The sequence below is a fragment of the Heterodontus francisci genome, chromosome 5 (assembly GCF_036365525.1).
Source record: "Heterodontus francisci isolate sHetFra1 chromosome 5, sHetFra1.hap1, whole genome shotgun sequence".
NCBI lineage: Eukaryota > Metazoa > Chordata > Chondrichthyes > Heterodontiformes > Heterodontidae > Heterodontus > Heterodontus francisci.
The window spans coordinates 33,228,297-33,248,647 of record NC_090375.1 but is presented as its reverse complement, the minus strand read 5'-3'; the positions used below and the strand labels follow the sequence as shown (position 1 = coordinate 33,248,647).

The 20,351-nt window shown below is 40.3% G+C and overlaps 1 protein-coding gene across 5 annotated transcripts in view; it reads left to right on the top strand.

Annotated features, from left to right (window-relative positions):
- Positions 1-20,351, top strand: part of LOC137369804 (focal adhesion kinase 1) — a 717,355-nt gene that overhangs the window by 585,848 nt on the left and 111,156 nt on the right. For all 5 annotated transcript variants that reach the window (XM_068031302.1, XM_068031301.1, XM_068031300.1 and 2 more), the window contains one exon: positions 266-470. In XM_068031302.1, the coding sequence (XP_067887403.1) occupies positions 266-470 (205 nt within the window). The remainder of the gene's footprint in view (positions 1-265; positions 471-20,351) is intronic.

Genomic DNA, 20,351 nt, shown 5'->3' with positions numbered 1-20,351 from the left:
GGAAATTTGGAAGTTTGTGTCCTAGAGGCACTCTGGTTGTACATAAGGTATTTAACCTGTTAACATGTGTATAAGACTTGTTTTCTCTGGCTAAACCAATAGCAGTGAAATCAGTGGATCTTGTAAACTTTAGTTTTGGCAGATATGACTTGTGTGGTTTCCCCAATTCTCTAGACAAACTGGTGTAAGCATTCACTTTTAAGCAACATTAGTTTAATATTAAAATTAAAATGTTTTCTGCTTTTTTTTTATTTCTACCTTTTAGGTGTTTGTATGTGGGAAATTCTAATGTATGGAGTGAAACCATTTCAAGGAGTGAAAAATAACGATGTAATTGGTAGAATTGAAAATGGTGAGCGGTTGCCAATGCCTCCAAACTGCCCTCCAACACTCTATAGCCTTATGACAAAATGTTGGGCATATGACCCTAGCAGAAGACCACGGTTCAATGAACTGAAACAACAGCTCAGGTAAGGAGAAGTTCTCATTTTCTTTTGATTAAGTTTTGCACAAAATAAATTGCAGTTATGATTTGACTTCCTTTTCTTACTGGAGCTAGTCCGGCAGTTCAGTGCAGTACTGAGGGAGTGCTGCACTGTTCGTAGTGCCGTCTTTTGAATGAGACGTTAAGCCGAGATCCCGTCTGCCTTTGCAGGTGGTCATAAAATTTCCCATTGCACGATTCAAAGAAGAGCAGGAAGTTCTCCTGGACTCCTGCTCCATAACCATCCCTCACCCAGCATCAATAAACAAACAAATTATCTGGTCACTATCACATTGCTCTTTGTGGAATCCTGCTGCATTTACTTCTATTACAATAGTGACTACGCTTTTAAAATACATCATTGGCTGTTTAAATGCTTTGTGATGTAGTGAGATCATGAAAGGCATATTATGAATGCAAGTTTTTTAAATTATCTAATACAATATGTAAATGCTACACATTTGTTGTATTAAGTGAAACAATATAAAATTTAGAAACTGATGAGGTGGATGGTATCAAAGCACAGTGGGCCAGATTTTGTTACAGTCGTTCTAATGTTTTTTAGTTGGTTTTATATTAAGCACCCTTTCCTCATGAGTGTTCCTACAGAAATTATACACTGCTGCAGAAGAGCAGGTACAAAAAAGGTAAGACTAGGGCAGTGACTCTGATTTGGATGCAGCCCTGTATTGAATAAATGGAACAAAGCACATTCCTGTTCAAAACAACTCCTTAAATTTTGCATTCTGTTCATTAGAGTGTCTTCCTCGGTCATGTAATCTTTGCTCAAACTATGAACTACATGCAAAATAAACTAGTGATAACACTGAAAAAAATAATGAATATTTACTTTGTGATGTCATTGATTTATTGAAACTGATGAGTTGAAATTTTGGATTTTCATTATTTGGCAATCATACAAATGTAAGGGCCTCAAGTTTAAAAAGAAAACTGCAGGGAGTATTGACATTCCAAAGGAATAGATAGAACCAATATTTTTTCTTGAAATATTTTCATGAACTCTGAGGGGGGTCTGGTATTTCTGTATAATTAGGACCAACAACAGGAATTGTATTTTGCTCTTATAATGACATACAGCATTGCTTCAGCAATTATAGTATTTGGATGTTCCATTTATAGCCACTTTAAGGAATGCACAGTAGCACATAGCCTGTCACCATACCAGAGAGAAAATATAATGTCGAAATTCTGCCCTTATATTGCTATCATCTTGCAAAATAATTAAGTGGAAAACTGATGTCCCTAAATGAAAATTTATATCAGTAGTTTATCTTAACAGGTTCTATTCATTGTGAAGTGATTTATAAATCCACTTGGGATTTGTCTAATACTCTTCCCTTCATTTTCTCATTAAACTACAATTTCATGCACTAATGCAGTTATGTGGATCAGTATTATTGACGGAATATCATTCCCCTTCCAAAGCAACACTCAAGCTAAAAGTGTAATTTATTTTTTTATGTTTCCCTTCAGTTAGGGAAGCAATCAGATAATAATGTGCATGGGCTTTTGAATGTAGATGGATTTTAATATCGATAAATGGAAGACAATATACATTGGAGCTAGAAACATGAAATATGTATACAATGAATGGAAGTTTATAAGCACAAGTGCAAAAGGAAAACATTTGGCCATCTGTTTTAGAACCTGCCCAACTTTCATCTCATTGAAGTCAATGGAAAGAACATAAGGCAGGCTCTACAAAGGCTGGCAATGTGGTCTACCAGGTTATCATCAGGCCACAAAGTTCAAAATTATCCCCACTAATGATTCAGAGTGAGAAGGGCAATGATCTCGGGACTTAGTGCTCTAAGTTACAAAGGAAGAATCACCGAATTGAAATGAAAATAATCCAGGTTTATTTTTAAAACATAGACACAAAGATGATATAGGCATAAGCAGGCTACTTAACATGGTCTGTGATCAAAGAACAAGTTAATGCAAAGATTAGCAAGCATTAACTGAGACTCAAGTTCAGAGCCTGCAGAGTGATGGATATGTGGAACAGGAATTTAGCAAAAACACTATGCAATGTCAGTTAACCATTTTGAGAAAGTGATGGGTAAGTATCCAAAGTGGGCGACTTCACACTTCCCTTCCATCTGCCATAGTTTTGCCCACTCACTTAATCTATCAATTTTTCTTTGCAACTTTCTGCTCCCATCTGCACTATTTACTGCACCATCAAACATGGCTAGATGGCTCTCTATTCCTTCATTCAAGTCATTTATAAATATAGTGAAAAGCTGAGGTCCCTTAGGGACACCACTTTTCAAGTTCTGCCAATTTGAGCAGATTATCCCAACTCTCTGCCTCCTAAGCAATTCTCTACCCATGCCAATAGCATGCCTCCATTTCCATGTGCTCTCATTTTTGTTAACAGCCTTAAATTGAATTTTCTATGTACATAAAAGCATGCAATTAAAAAGCACTGTACACTCAAACATATAGGGCCTAAACCTCAAATCTGTTCTGCTTTGAAGTTGTAAAGAGCCAAAGTTTCTTTATTTAGAAAAGCATTAACCATCTTGCTTACATTGAATCTTTGACATTGACAGTCACAGAAGAGGACTGCTTCGTGTAAGTAAAAACTCCAAACTGTGAGCAGTTGCGCTATTTTTTTTATCTTGTCTAAAATTGTGGTTCAGTTTAGCTGTCCATAAGCTCTGTATTGAAACTATAATGTACCGCTGTTCACTTTTGAGTAACTAATTTTTTTGACATCAGTCAAAATATGCCAAAGAAACCGATTTACTGATTCACTGCAAAATTTATTCTTTCAACCTTTTATTGCAGTAAACTTAAATTAGCATTGATTTGTAAAGATAATTAATATTAACAGGAACTTAGGCTCACATCTTAGCCAATTAAAATATAAATTTTGCTTTTAATGATTCAAGTAACCTTGGTGCTGAGTGTTCTAAGTGTTAATAAACTACTGCAAGAGTTAATGGGAGTTTGTATAAAAGTGTTTTGTAAAGCATAATCTCTGCTAAGTAGTCTAGCACTTACCTTCAATATCCACATCACTTCCTATTAGAACCTCAAATGTGAAGATTGCTGAAACCCCTGCTTTCACTCCTGTCCAAGCCAAATCCTTACCATTTGGGATCCTGTAAAGGCCAGAGTGCACACGATGACCAGAGGGATGAGGAGAGCTCAAGTGCAGGTTTGTCCAAACTACGGCCCGCAGGCCAGCATCCGGCCCACTAAAGGTTTCCATCCAGCCTGCGGATGTATTTCAGAGATGAGAAATTTTCCACTGTCGTCTTCTTTCAGACCGGCTTTTTAAAAAAAATTGCAAGTCAGTTTCACAGCTAACAGCTGCTGACATCGGGAACAGCAGTTTCCCAACTTCGGACTGATTTGGGGTTGATTGGCAGGTTCCAACTTTTTTTTAAAAAGCCTGCCGGATATCCCCGAATCTGTCCGAAATTCAGAAACCACTGTTCCTGCACCCAGCACCTGTCAGCTGTGAAACTGACTTGCGGTTTTTAAAAAAACTGACCAACCAGAAAGCTGCTGTGCTGAGCACTCCCGCTCCTTGCAACCATCAGAGAGAGAGAGTGCGGGGGAGGATAGAAATAGGGGGTGAACAAAGAGCGAGAGGGGGGGCATAGAGAGAGGGGGAACAGAGACAGAGAGGACAGGGAAGTAGAGAGAGAGGGGACAGAGAGAGTGGGGACACAGAGTGGGGGGAACAAGACAGAGTGGGGGGACAGAGACAGAGAGAAAGAAAGAGTGATCAAGATCACTCCTGACAGATGAACATCTATCCGGAATACTCCACATCACTACTAGAAGTGTGCGGGCAAACATTGAATACTTGTGCAAGCAAAAAAATGCCAGGTATCTCTAGATCAGTGTCCAACATATTGACGAGAAAGTAAGCCACTAAATTAATCTCATTTAAAGTCTCTTCACAAAAATGCATATTTGTTGTTGTTTTGATTAATAGATAAATTTTTAATGCCTCTATCCTTCCAAAATTGTCTCGCCGGCCCCCCAACAGGTTGGACAACCCTATTAAAGAGTATGAGGAATTCTTTTTAAAATAACAGTGAAGTATTTTACAAGTATATCAGTTGGAAATAAAATGTTAAAAGTGAGGTGGGTCCCCTGAGAGGACCAAATGTTGATCAGTATGTAGAAAGTACTTACCAATGGTTTTTAATAAAGTGGTTAGCACCGCAGCCTCACAGCTCCAGCGACCCGGGTTCAATTCTGGGTACTGCCTATGTGGAGTTTGCAAGTTCTCCCTGTGTCTGCGTGGGTTTCCTCCGGGTGCTCCAGTTTCCTCCCACATGCCAAAGACTTGCTGGTTGATAGGTTAATTGGCCATTATAAATTGCCCCTAGTATAGGTAGGTGGTAGGGAAATATAAGGACAGGTGGGGATGTGGTAGGAATATGTAATTAGTGTAGGATTAGTATAAATGGGTGGTTGATGGTCGGCACAGACTTGGTGGGCCGAAGAGCCTGTTTCAGTGCTGTATCTCTAAACTAAAACTAAAGATGATACAAATCCTGAAATCACTTAGTAAGCTGAATGATGTAGATAAGTTAGTTCAGCTAAAGGAAGAAAAAGCATGAGTGCTTGATAGGATATGTTCTCTGATCACAAGGGAAGAAATTGCAGAGGCCATAGAAATTCTGTCTTGGGCCTTATTAAGGGCTGGATTTTGTAGTCCCTCCGCTGGGAGCGGCAGCGGGTATTGAACATGGCAGCCAACCCCCGCATAACCCATGCTGCCACGATTACGCCGCGGGCAGCTACTTTACATATTGACGGCGGTCACCCCACCCCCCCCCCCACCCCCAATCACGTGGCAGGGCAGCCTTGGCGACACCGTTCATACTGTCACCTGTTGAAGGATCCATTTTTAAAAGGCTGCCACGGCAAACGGCATTGATGTCTCCAGAGAGATGACTGATGCAGAAGTCACTTTTTTCTCTGGAAGACTGAATAAGAGGATGTAAATGAAGACGTGTCAATACTGGAAATTCCCAAAGTTAGTGAGGTAGATTCTCCACTGCGCGTTATTGAATGATTTGTGAAGTCACAAGATAGTGAAATGTTTGAACTTGATCCGCTGGAAGAGAATGTGTGGAGATTGATCTCCAGCGAAAAAAGAAATTACAAAATTCTTCACTACATTTTTTAAAAAAAACAAGATGTGAACATTTTTCTTTATATAAGATGTTATACTGTCATTAGCTTTAAGATGCAAGATATTGCAATACTTATCCATTGCAAAAAAAACTCACAAGACACAAGAATATTTCTTAAACAAAGCAACATCAGCATATTGAGAATCAAACATGCAGTTCTTGTGAAAAGTGTTATTCTTTAACCAAAGTACTTTTAGGAAATAGACCCAGAACAACTTGCCCCATCTGCTAATTCAGACCAGTTTGTTTTTTCGAAATTATGTGCGTTCTGCATTGTATCAAGTCCAAACGAGAGTTCATTGCAAAATAGGATAAAATTGACGTTTTTAGGGGCATGCTTGGACACAGTACAACTAACTATCCAACAAAAAAGGGAGGCTTGTCGAGATTTGAATGATCACCTTTGGACATGTATAAGACTGCTCCCAATTTGTATCATACGTAATCATCTTTGAGAGATTCAGCCATAATTATTTTGTAATAAATACACAGACTGGAAAACATTTGCTCATTACATTTTTTCATTAGAGCACAGAAGGCTGACATAGAGTGTTGCTGCATCATTGTGCAGAGAATGGTGAGATGGTAATTCATGTATGTGATCACCTACACAAAGTTGCCCATCTCAATCATTCCACCTTGAAAACTGTACCTAATCTAAGGAAGGGATGGATGATCTGAGGAAAAGACATTTTGGGGCCATGCTATTGTACAGCCTCGAGATATACTTCAGAGCAACGTTGGTGAAAAGTGGTGAACAGGTCACCAGATCATCCTTTTGGATTAATACAGTTGTTAATGAACAGGCTGGTCGTTTAATTTTTTTTTCCTCTGATCAAATTTCCCTGTTTTTTTCAACCACCTGTCTGTAACTAGATTGGTGATTGAATTTCTTTCCCTCCCTTAAACCCTGATAATAAATGAGTGCTTCAGTAACACAGATTTTAAAGTTAAAACAAAGAAGTCGTGTTTATTAACACACTTTTAAACTCGGGAAGGGGTTTAACTTCCCCACACATGCTTACAAACATTCAGGGAAAGTTTAAAGGCATTTAAGAAAAGGCAAGGACATTTATTAAATAGAAACTTATCTTAATTACTAGCTAATATGGATTTAATTTCAAACTGGTGTCCATGAATATCAAAAAAAAGTGTCCAAAAGTTGGAGATCACTGATTAGAAATGCCGAATAGAGGAGGAGCTATTGGAGATATCTTCTCTTGCAAATTTCTTTTTCTTTGCACTCTCAAAGGTAATAATGGAGACTGCTAAATTGCTGAAGTCACCTTTTTTTAGACGGAGAGGAAACTGATAGATATCAGACCTTTTCTGCTGTTACTGCAGCTTGTCTTTGAGTTGATTTGTTTCTTGCTGGATTTTTTAAAGTGTGGCTTCTCTTTAATTTTTCTTGTTCAAAAGGCCTTAGAGAGAAAAGTCAGTGCAGCTTGAAGACAGGCTGTGGCTTCTTGCATGGAAATGTGTCTCTAGCACACGGCAGCTGTATAATGGAGGACACACTATACTCACAAATGGTTGCAGTTTCGAGTCCGCACAGGTTGGATAGGGATCTTCTGGGTCCTAAAGCTAGACTCTTCTCAAGTGACTGTCCCACCTGACCTCTCTCCTCCATTTTGACAATCAGAAAACAGAAGTACAAACTTAAAACGTGCTGTATAAAATGGCAGTTGACAATAATACACAATTGCACAACATAATTTACAATTTATATACATGACACTGTATATAGTATTGAAGGACTAGGGAAAGTGGAAAGGAAGAAAGGGGAAAAGAAGGGGAAGGGGTGCAGAGTCTCAGCTTCCCACCCAAAAAGTCAAACTTTCAAATCTGTGAGAATTAAAGATAGTGATGCAGCTTTATTAAGTTTAACCTGTGAATGGTAGATCCAGAATATAGTTCTGTTCAGTTGATGAGCAAGAATAGTCATTTTGGAGATTTAAATGATGGTATACAGGCCAGTTAGTTATGCTTTGCGAAAAAGAGCCTGACTTTAGAACTTGCATAATCAGCTTACATCACCCTTCAGCAAATTGTTGGAGCTGAGGGCTGACAGGTCCCCGAGTCCTGATGGACTTCATCCTAGGGTCTTAAAAGAAGAGGCTAATGTGATAGTTGATACGTTGGTTTTAATTTTCCAGAATTACCTAGATTCGGGGAAGGTTCCATTAGATTGGAAAATAGCCAATGTAAGTCCTTTATTCAAAAAGGGAGGGAGACAGAAAGCAGGAAACTACAGGCCAGTTAGTTTAACATCTGTCATAGGGAAAACGTTAGAAGCTATTAAAGACGTTGTAGCAAGGCACTTAGAAAATTTCAAGGTAATCAAGCAGAGTCAACCTGGTTTTGTGAAAGGGAAATCATGTTGAACCACTCTATTGGAGTTCTTTGAAGAAGTAACGTGCTGTGGATAAAGGATGTACTGTACTTAAATTTCCAGAAGGCATTTGATAAGGTGCCACATCAAAGGTTATTGCGGGGAAGAAAGCTCATGGTGTAGGGGGTAACATATTAGCATGGATAGAAGATTGGCTATCTAACATGAAACAGAGAGTAGACATAAATGGGTAGTTTTCTGGTTGGCGAGATGTAATGAGTGGTGTACCACAGGGATCAGTGCTGGCCCTCAACTTTTTACAATTTATACAAATGACTTGGCTGAAGGGACTATGGTTGCTAAATTTGCTGATGAGGTAGGAAAGTAGAGTCATAGAGTTGTACAGCATAGAAGTCATACAGCCTTCGGCCCACCACGTCCATGCCGACCATAATGCCTATCTATACTAATCCCACATGCCTGCATTAATTCTATATCCCTCTATGCCTTGCTCATTCAAGTACCTGTCCAGATGCCTCTTAAATGTTGCTACTGTTCCTGCCTCCACCACCTCCTCTGGCAGCTCATTCCAGATATCCACTATTCTTTGTGTGAAAAATGTACCCCTTTGATCCCCTTTAAACCTTCTCCCTCTCACCTTAAATCTATGCCCTATAGTTTTAGTCACCCCCACCATGGGAAACAGACTCTGGCTATCTACCCTATCTATGCCTCTCATAATTTTATACACCTCTATCATGTCCCCTCTCAGCCTCCTTCGCTCCAGGGAAAACAGACCAAGCCTATCCAATCTCTCTTTGTAACTCAAGCCCTCCAAACCAGGCAACATCCTTGTGAATCTTTTCTGTACCCTCTCTAGCTTAATCATATTTTTCCTGTAGTGTGGCGACCAGAACTGCACACAGTACTCCAAGTGTGACCTAACCAACGTTATGTACAACTGTAAGTTGTGAAGAGGACATAAGGAGGCTGCATAAGGAAATAGGTAGGTTAAGTAAGTGGGCAAAGATCTGGCAAATGGAATATAATGTGGGAAAATGTGAAATTGTCCATTTTGGCAGGAAGAATAAAAAGCACATTCTCTAAATGGTGAGAGATTGCAGAGCTCTGAGATGCAGAGGGATCTATCTGGGTGTCCTAGTGCAATGATCACAAGGTTAGTATGCAGGTACAGCAAGTAATTAAGGAAGCTAATAGAATTTTATCATTTATTGTGAGGGGAATTGAATACAAAAGTGGGGAGGTTATATTTCAGTTATACAGAGCATTTGGTGAGACCACATCTGGCGTACTCTATACAGTATTGGTCTTCTAATTAAAGGAAGGATGTAAATGTGTTGGAAACAGTTCAGAGAAGGACTACTAGACTAATACCGGAATGGGTGGGTTGTCTTATGAGGAAAGGTTGGACAGGCTAGGCATAATTCCGCTGGAGTTTAGAAGAGTAAGAGGTGACTTGATTGAAACATATAAAGTCCTGATTGGTCTTGACAGGGTGGATGTGGAAAGGATATTTCCTCTTGTGGGAGAATCTAGAACTAGGGGTCACTATTTAAAAATAAGGGGTCACCCATTTAAGCCAGGGATGAGGAAACATTTTTTCTCTGAGGGTCGTGAGTCTTTGGAACTCTCTTCCTCAAAAGGTGGTGGAAGTAGAGTCTTTGAATATTCTTAAGACAGAGATAGATAGATTCTTGATAAGCAATGGGGGAGAGGTTATTGGGGGTAGGCAGGAATGTGGCATAATCAGTTCAGCCATAATCTTATTGAATGGCGGAGCAGGTTTGAGGAGCCAAGTGGCCTACTCTTGCTCCTAATTTGTATGTTCGTATGTAGATGATGTAATTATATCAGTTGCCTGGACAGCTTCATCTTTATGACAGTGCTGCCAAGGAACATATTCATTTTCTTCAAAATGTAAAGCTTCATTTCTGAAAAAGGCAAACTTGCAGTTACTCTACTTATGTTCTTGGTATTAAAACATTACTAGCAAATTTTTTGAATAACCCAACTCTTACTGTCTTTTTAATCTTCTGATTTGATTTTGACCTCATTCTGTAAAATGAAAGTTCATGAAGCAAAAGAGAAAAACCTATAAATATTTTCAAATCTGGAACTGCAGGAGAAAAGTTTCACCAACCAACAAAAATTACACACCATGGAGATAGCTCTTTCATCAAACATTTGCTGACACAGCAAGCTCTGCATCTTCTTTTCTGCAAGTTTTTTTTTGAAAGTTCCTTTTCCCACTCCTGCACTTTTGAGTACCATTGAGCAAGAAAATAGTTTATCTGCTGCCAGCTGTGCAATGTCTTCTAAATAGTGTCTGAAAGTAGTCAGTGTGATAGATGGCTAGCCTATCCTTTCTTCCTTTCACCCTCGCTCTATTCTTGCAAAGAAGTACCTCCTGTCGACAACCTTGCTGACGGCATATGTGAAATGAGGAACTTGATGGACGAAATTATGGATATGAATCCTTGTCCCATTAGTTTAGTTTTTTTTTTAGTTTAGTGATACAGCACTGAAACAGGCCCTTCGGCCCACCGAGTCTGTGCCGACCATCAACCACTCATTTATACTAATCCTAATCTAATTCCATATTCCTACCACATCCCCACCTGTTCCTATATTTCCCTACCACCTACCTATACTAGGGGAAATTTTATAATGGCCAACCAGCAAGTCTTTGGCATGTGGGAGGAAACCCACGCAGACACAGGGAGAACTTGCAAACTCCACACAGGCAGTACCCAGAATTGAACCCGGGTCGCTGGAGCTGTGAGGCTGCGGTGCTAACCACTGCACCACTGTGCCGCCCCTCTGAATATTGCACTGAATATTGCACTGCTGAACCGCTGTTCAATCTTCAAGTAATTTTTGAAAACTTAGTCTTCGCAAGAAGCTACCATTAACTTTACTAATAGGTTATGCTGGTTCAAAATAGATTATTCATCTACAACTAAGATGCAGATTAGCTACTTATTAGGTGAAGAGGGGTGGGAGGCTCCTTCGACAACACTTCCTAAACCCGCGACCTCTACCACCTAAAAGAACAAGGGCAGCAGATGCATGGGAACACCACCACCTGCAAGTTCCCCTCCAAGCCACTCACCATCCTGACCTGGAACTATATTGCTGTTCCTTCACTGTCATGGGGTCAAAATTCTGGAACTCTCTTCCTAAACAGCACTGTGGGTGTACCTATACCCCAAGGACTGCAGCAGTTCAAGAAGGCAGCTCGCCACCACCTTCTCAAGGACCATTAAGAATGAATCAGCGACGGTCACATCCCACAAATGAATTTTTTAAAAAGGAGGTCTGTGTGTAGCATAAACACTGGCATAGACCACTTGGACCGAATGCCTTGTTTCTGTGCTGTAGACTCTATGCAATTGGTGCAATTAGTGTAGTTTTGCAACTGTTTCCCACATTGAAAAAGAAAACGTTAAACATGAATTTGATTTGGGAATGCTGTCATTTAGGCATTGCTTGGAGTTAAATGCAAGTGTTTTAAGATTGGAGGCAGCAGTTGAATTTGCTTGGGGCTGTCAACTTGCATACCTTAAACAAATAATTTTCCACTTAAATGACTCATTCTGCCAGCCGCTAGCACATCCTGTTTCATCATAATGGGTTTGGTGAGTAGTAAGGCATGTGGCTATCGCTCCAGTGCTTCCCAGGTTTTCTTTGCCATCAGCATTTATCATGCAGCAGTACAAAAAAGCTTCAGCTTTCTCACAACCATGTTTCCAGTGAGAGACTTCATTCCCTAATGATGACATAAGTGTTCCCAAAATAACTTTACTTAAATTATCTTTGGTCAATTTAATTTGCACTTCTTAAAAGAAACTGATCGTTTTTAAAAATGCTGATAATGCAGTGGAAACGTAAAGTTAAGCAGCTTTTTGATAAGCATGAAGCACAGTTCACCAACTCTAAGTAAGTATCCTCTATTGACTTATTTCAATCAGACTATGTAACATTCTTAAGTCAGCTTGTGACCTAAAATACATGCCAAAGGAAACTTCATAATTCTTTAAAAAAAGTTTCTTTGATTTTGAAAATCTTGCAAGCCGAGTAGAAATGCATCAGTTGTGAATGGATGTGTTTAAAACCAATTATAAAATTTAATTTAAAAGTTGGGACATGTGGTTAGAGATTAATTAATTATTTTTGAGCTCCAGTAAATTTTTATGTAGCTTATGCAAGATGTTTGTTTCCTTCAGCTGAGGAAGTGCTACAAATTTGTATTTAAGCTCATAACTGTTGCAGTTATCAAGTTTGTCACTTCAGTGACCTACTGTCTTCAGAAGATGAAGAGTAAGAGTAGATCTTTGAGGGAAAAATCACAAAGCAAAGATTCTGTTGTTTAATTTCATTTATTACCTAAGTGAAACTTTACATCTTTGAACCTGTGCTAATTTTATGATTCAAAACATCCAGTGTTTATGTAAAAGGTGTAACTTTAAATAATTTGATCTGATTTGAAAGACTTAAATACTTGGATATTTCACCCGTCAAATGGTGCCTTAGTTTTGTTTCTGGTCATATCCCAGTAACCCAAAAATGACTGCTTTTCTCCCTCAGGAGCTGTTTTATTCCTCCCTTACACTCGCCATGGCTCCCCTCACCATCCCAGGAACTTGCCTATTGTGTCCCCCTTCCCCACCTTGCATCTCGCTATATTTCTGATAATGAAAATGGAGCAGTGCATGTTTGTAGCTGCATGGTTTAGAAGTAGTGCACCTTTGTGAAGTGTGAATGAACTTCAGATGTTTCTCTTCTGAGAAACAGTGCTCTGCTATTGAGCAATCGTGCCATTTAATATATTTAATTGCTAAAGCTTTCACAGTGAGAGCTGGTGTCTTCAAGCAGAGTAAAGCTTCACATTCAGATTCAGAACTCTCCTTATTAAGCAGTTCCGGGATTTATAATGTATCATTGACTTTGATCATCATATCAGAATTATTCTCCTAACTTGAGTGAGGACAGCGTTGGTTATTTAATTATTTTATGAGTAGAGCAAAGAAGATTGATGCAGCATGGTGAAGTATACAAATTTGCAACACAAATGCTGAGCCACTTTGGCACCCTTACTGATTACTTCTGCAACAACAATGCAAAAGACCAGGCAAGTCTGATCAACACTAAGCAGAGCTTTGAACACTTTGTTGAGACAGCTGACTGTATACTATAAGTATATTAAGGGCAAGAGGAAAACCAGGGAAAGAGTAGGGCCCATCAGGGACCAGAATGGCAGTCTGTGTGTGGAGCCGGAAGACACAAGTGAGGTTTTAAATGATTACTTTTCATCTGTGTTCACTATGGAGAAGAATGATATAGGTTTAGAGATCAGGGAGGGGGATTGTGATATACTTGAATAAATTAGGGAGGAAATATTAGCTGTTTAAGTGGGCTTAAAAGTGGATAAATCCGCAGGCCCAGATGAGATGTATCCCAGGCTGTTATGTGAGGCAAGGGAGGAGATAGCAGGGGCTCGGACACAAATTTTCAAATCCTCTCTGGCCACAGGAGAGGTACCAGAGGATTGGAAGACAGCGAATGTGGTACCATTATTCAAGAAGGGTAGCAGGGATAAACCAGGTAATTACAGGCTAGTGAGTCTAACGTCAGTGGTAGGGAAACTATTGGAAAAACTTCTGAGGGGCAGGATTAATCTCCACTTGGAAAGGCAGGGATTAATCAGGGATAGTCAGCACGGCTTTGTGACAGGGAGATCGTGTCTAACAAACCTGATTGAATTTTTCGAGGAGGTGACTAGATGTGTAGATGAGGGTAAGGCAGTTGATGTAGTCTACATGGACTTCAGTAAGGCTTTTGATAAGGTCCTGCATGGGAGATTGGTTAAGAAGGTAAGAGCCCATGGGATCCAGGGCAATTTGGCAAATTGGATCCAAAATTGGCTTAGTGGCAGGAGGCAGAGGGTGATGGTCGAGGGTTGTTTTTGCAAGTGAAAGCCTGTGACCAGTGGTGTACTGCAGGGATCGGTGCTGGGACCCTTGCTGTTTGTCGTGTACATTAATGATTTAGACGTGAATATAGGAGGTATGATCAGTAAGTTCGCAGATGACACAAAAATTGGTGGTGTCGTAAATAGTGAGGAGGAAAGCCTTAGATTACAGGACAATATAGATGGGCTGGTAGAACAGATGGAGCAGTGGCAAACGGAATTTAATCCTGAGAAGTGTGAGGTGATGCATTTTGGGAGGACTAACAAGGCAAGGGAATATACAATGGATGGTAGGACCCTAGTAAGTACAGAGGGTCAGATCACTGAAGGCAGCAGCGCAGGTAGATAAGGTGGTTAGAAAGGCATATGGGATACTTGCCTTTATTAGCCGAGGCATAGAATACAAGAGCAGGGAGGTTATGATGGAGCTGTATAAAACGCTAGTTCGACCACAGCTGGAGTACTGTGTACAGTTCTGGTCACCACACTATAGGAAGGATGTGATTCCACTGGAGAGGGTGCAGAAGAGATTCACCAGAACGTTGCCTGGGCTGGAGCATTTCAGCTATGAAGAAAGACTGGATAGGCTAGAGTTGCTTTCCTTAGAGCAGAGAAGGCTGAGGGGGGACCTGATTGAGGTATACAAAATTATGAGGGGCATTGATAGGATAGATAGGAAGAAACTTGTTCCCTTAGAAGAGGGATCAATAACCAGGGGCATAAGTTTAAGGTAAGGGGCAGGAGGTTTAGAGGGCATTTGAGAAAAATTTATTTCACTCAGAGGGTGGTTGGAATCTGGAACACACTACCTGAAGGGGTGGTAGAGGCAGGAACCACACAACATTTAAGAAGTCTTCAGATGTGCATTTGAAATGCCATAGAATACAAGGCTACGGGCCAAGTGCTGGATAATGGGATTAGAATAGATAGGTGCTTGATGGCTGGCACAGACACGATGGGCCGAAGGGCCTGTTTCTGTGCTATATAATTCTATGACTGTTCCAACTGCATTAACTAATTTTACAGCTTAATTTTGAAATGATTTAACTAAAATTGCAACTTGACATATCAGCAGTTGTATCATTTAGGAGTACTTTAATTTTTTTTGAGTGTTGTTGGAGCTGCACCCATCCCGGCAAGTGGAGAGTATTCCATCACACTCCTGACTTGTGCCTTGTAGATGGTGGACAGGTTTTGGGGAGTCAGGAGGTGAGTTACTCGCCGCAGGATTCCTAGCCTCTGACCTGCTCTTATAGCCATGGTATTTATATGGCTACTGAAGTTCAGTTTCTGGTCAATGGTAGCCCCTAGGATGTTGATAGTGGGGGATTCAGTGATGCTGGGAGATGGTTAGATTCTCTCATGTTGGAGATGGTCATTGCCTAGCACTTGTGTGGCGTGAATGTTACTTGCCACTTATCAGTCCGAGCCTGGATATTGTCCAGGTCTTGCTGCATTTCTACATGGACTGCTTCAGTATCTGAGGGGTCGCGAATGGTGCTGAACATTGTGCAATCATCAGCGAACATCCCCACTTCTGACCCTATGATTGAAGGAAGGTCATTGATGAAGCAGCTGAAGATGGTTGGGCCTAGGATACTACCCTGAGGAACTCCTGCAGTGATGTCCTGGAGCTCAGATGATTGACCTCCAACAACCACAACCATCTTCCTTTGCATTAGGTATGACTCCAACCAGCGGAGAGTTTTCTCCCTGATTCCCATTTACTCCAGTTTTGCTAGGGCTCCTTGATGCCATACTCGGTCAAATGCCTTGATGTCACTATAATACTTGTGTCACTATAACACTGACTTTAATATTCTGACCATGGCAGGTTGCCAATAGCAGCAGCATCGGTCACATAGCAGTGCAGGGATGAGATTTGTGCAAACTAAGTGTCAGAGATCTGGCAATATAGAGTCCACTGCTGTAACATTTTCACCAAGATATTTGACGTGTGATTTGGTTAGGCAATTGTGATGTATTATTTGCAAGCATCATTTGATATCCCATTAAGAAAAACCTGATTACATACAGTTGGACCATTTATAGTGGTGAGTATAGAGTCTAAACTCCAATGTCTTTCTTGTTCTAATGGATTTGGTGTCCTTATTTTGTGCTGTAGTTTGCCGTTGAAGTGTTGCCATCTTGTTTGAAATTTTTGGAATAATTTCTGTGCAGTTGTATTTTAATTGAGGGGAAAAAACAAATGGAAATAGGGAATTTTGTTAATGATTTTCTCAAAATATATTTCGTAAGATCACAAGAAATAGAAGCAGGAGTAGACCATGTGGCCGCTTGAGCCTGCTCTGCTATTCAGGACAATCATGGCTGATAATCTGCCTCAACTCCACCCGATCTCCATATCCCTTGAATCCCTGAGAGATCAAAAATCTATCCACCCCAGCCTTGAATATACTCAAGGGCATCCACAACTCTTTGGGGTAGCAAATTCCAAAGATTCACAACCTTCTGAATGAAGAAATTTCTCCTCATCTCAGTCCTAAATGACAAACCCTTTATCTTGAGGCTGTGCCCCCACATTCTAGATTCCCCAGCCAGGGGAAACCTCTCAGTGTCTACCCTGTCAAGGCACTTCAGAATCCATTATGTTTCAATGTGATTACCTATTATTCTTCTAAACTCCAGAGAGTACAAGCTCAATTTACTCTGTCTTTCATCATAGGACAACCCTCTCATTCCGGAACCTTCACTATAATGTTTCCAAGACAAGTATAAGCTTCTTTCGATATTATTACGGAATTTCCATTTTTTGTGTTAAAACTTGGGAATCTATATTTTTTAAAAACTAAGAGATTTCATGGACATTGAAACATCTGGAGATAGCTGAACTTTATGGATGCTTTTTTTTAAAAAAGACTGTCAGCTGGAGGTTCCTGGTTTTGGCCAGTTAACAAATACTGGAAACCAGATGATTTCAATTTATCACCACAGGGATTGACTTAAGAGCAAACTTTGTTGTGACAATAGAGAATTTATGATTAGCATCAGACTTGCTTGGAGAAAAAATTTGTTTCACTGAACTGTTAAAAGATGCTGGTTTTTGGACTAAAAGCGGGCAATTGGAATTTGAGATGGACTTGCCATGAGTTCAGAAGAAAGCTATTACTTCTCTTTGCAGAACCCCTGCTATTGAAAAACAAAAGCCTGATTGAAGTGGTACTGTTGCCTCCTGCATTTTTGAAGGAACCCTGAATATTTGTAGAAACCTTGCATCTTCAAATGAACTTTGTACCGAATGTGTATGAGAACTGACACCTGTTGCTGAACACCTGATGGAAGACCTATGTGAAGCCTTCTACAGTTGTATTTCTTTGAACGCCTACCCAAAACAGACTATTCATTAACCTCGCCTGGAAAGACTCCTAGTGGCCGCTAACTATTCGACTTTGGGACACTTCGCCAAACCAAAGGACTTCCTTCCAGATCATTGCAGTCGAAGTTTTTTTTTATTTCTTCTATTCCTTTGGAAACCGAAATCCTTTTTTTTTCAGGTTAACTGTTTTTTGGATGTATGTGAGTGTGTGTGAGGGCTAGGATATATACTAATACGGGGCTTTACTATCTCAATTTGCGTATACATTTACTTCATTATCGTTAAGACTTGGTTTTATAATAAACAGATAATTTTGTTGTTTGCTTTATTCTGGGGACAAATAAAGTTGACTGTTTCAGTAAGTGGGAAATTTTATTGATATGCTGTGAACTGTGGAGAAGTGGAACTGAATTAACAGTGCATTCCTCCCGCCTCGGTTGTAACAATATGGAGACCAAAACTGCGCACAGTAGTCCAGGTGTGGTCTCACCAAAGCCCTGTACAATTGTAGCAAGACTTCCTTGTTCTTGTACTCCAGTCATCTTGCAATAAAGACCAACATGTCATTGCCTTCCCAATTGGTTGCATTACTTTTCTGTGTTCCTTGTACAAGTATTTGCAAGTCTCTTTGAACATTAACATTTAAACGTTTTGCGCCTTTTAAAAAATGTTCTGCTTTTCTATTATTATTACCAAAGTGAATGACGCCATGCTCCCCATATTATACTCCATCTGCCATCTACTTGCCCATTCACCTAACCTGTCTATAGCTCTTTGCAGACTCTTTGTGTCCCCCTTACAGTTTGATTCCCACCTAGCTTTGTACCATCAGAAAGGTTGGATACATTACTCTCTGTCCCTTTGTCTAAGTCATTAATATAGATCGTAAATAGCTGAGGCCATAACACAGATCCTTACAGAACTCCACTTGTCACAGCCTGCCAACTTGAAAATGCCCCTTTTATACCTACTTTCCAGTCCATTAACTAATCTTCCATCCATGTAATATATTATCCCCTACTGTATGAGCCCTTACCTTGCATATTAAACTTTTGTGCGGCACCTTATCGAATGCCTTTTAGAAATCCTACATCTACTGGCTACTTTACCTTTATCTACCCTCCTACTTACATCGTCAAAATTTCCTTGTCTGATCATACAATTGGAGTAATTGGACTGATGTGGGGGAAGAAAGAGACTTGCATTTATCTAGATCCTTTCATGACCTCAGGATATCCCAAAGCACTTCACAGCCAATTGAATATCTCTGAAGTATACCGTTTATAATGTAAGGAAATGCAGTATTCAGTTTGCACACAGCAAGTTTCCACAAACAGCAATTTGATAATGACCAGGGAATCTGTTTTAGTGATGTTGATTGAGGGATAAATATTGACTAAGATGATGGGGATAACTCCCCTGCTTTGCAAAATAGTACCAGGGGATCTTTTATGTCTGCCTGAGAGCATAGACAGGGCTTTGGTTTAACGTCTCATCAGAAAGACAACATCTCCAACTGTGCAGCACTGCTTCAGTACTGCACCGAAGTGTCAGCCTAGATTTTTGTGCTCAAGTCTCAAGTGGAATTTGAACCCATAATCTTCAGACTTGAGAGGCAAGAGCGCTACCAACTGAAACATGGCAGACATGGCTGAAACAGCTCTGATTACCTTGCAAACCAACACGGGCTTACTTTGATAAAAGCAAAATACTGCAGATGCTGGATCTGATGAAGTGTCACTGACTTGAAACGTTAACTCTGCTTCTCTCTCCACAGATGCTGCCAGACCTGCTGAATATTTCCAGCATTTCTTGTTTGTGTTACAGGCTTACTTTGAATCTACTATTTTATTTGTGTAACTTCAAATGTATGTACATATTTTCCAGTTCATTATATTAGGCTGAACCCAGTAGCGTGTTTTTTGGTGTACTTCAATCTCGTAACAACCCTCGTAGAAATGCTCCTATCTTACCAAGGCCTTTTGCATTCTCATTTTGGAAACATAGCATAGCATAGCCTGCTCCGCCATTCATTATGATCGTGGCTGATCATCCAACTCAGTAACCTGTTCCCACTTGCGCCCCATATCCTTTGGTCCCTTTAAACCCAAGAGCTATATCTAACTCCTTCTTGAAAATATACAATATTTTGGCCTCAACTGCTTTCTGTGGTGGCGAATTCCACAGGTTCACCACTCTCTGGGTGAAGAAATTTCTCCTCAGTCCTGAATAGTTTACCCCGTATCCTTAGACATGACCCCTGGTTCTGGACTCCCCCACCATCGGGAACATCCTTCCTGCATCTACCCCGTCAAGTCCTGTTAGAACTTTATAGGTTCCTATGAGATCCCCCCTCACTCTTCTGAACTCCAGCGAATATAATCCTAACCAACTCAATCTCTCCTCCTTACGTCAGTCCCACCATCCCAGGAATCAGTCTGGTAAACCTTCGCTGCACTCCCTCTATAGCAAGAACATCCTTCCTCAGAATATCCTCAGATGTGGCCTCACCAAGGCCCTGTATAATTGTAGCAAGACATTCCTGCTCCTGTACTCAAATCCTCTCGCTATGAAGGCCAACATACCATTTGCCTTTTTTACCGCCTGTTGCACCTACATGCTTACCTTCAGCAACTGGTCTCGTTGCATATTCCCCTCTCTCTCAGTTTATAGCCGTTCAGATAATAATCTGCCTTCCTGTTTTTGCTACCAACGTGGATAACCTCACATTTATTCACATTATACTGCATCTGCCATGCATTTGCCCACTCACTCAACTTGTCCAAATCACCCTGAAGCCTCTCTGCATCTTCCTCACAACTCACCTCCCACCCAGTTTTGTGTCATCTGAAAATTTGGAGATATTACATTTAGTTCCCTCATCTAAATCATTAATATATATTGTGAATAGCTGGGGTCCTAGCACTGATCCCTGCAGTACCCCACTAGTCACTGCCTGCCATTTGGAAAGAGACCCATTTATCCCTACTGTTTGTTTTCTGTCTGCCAACCAA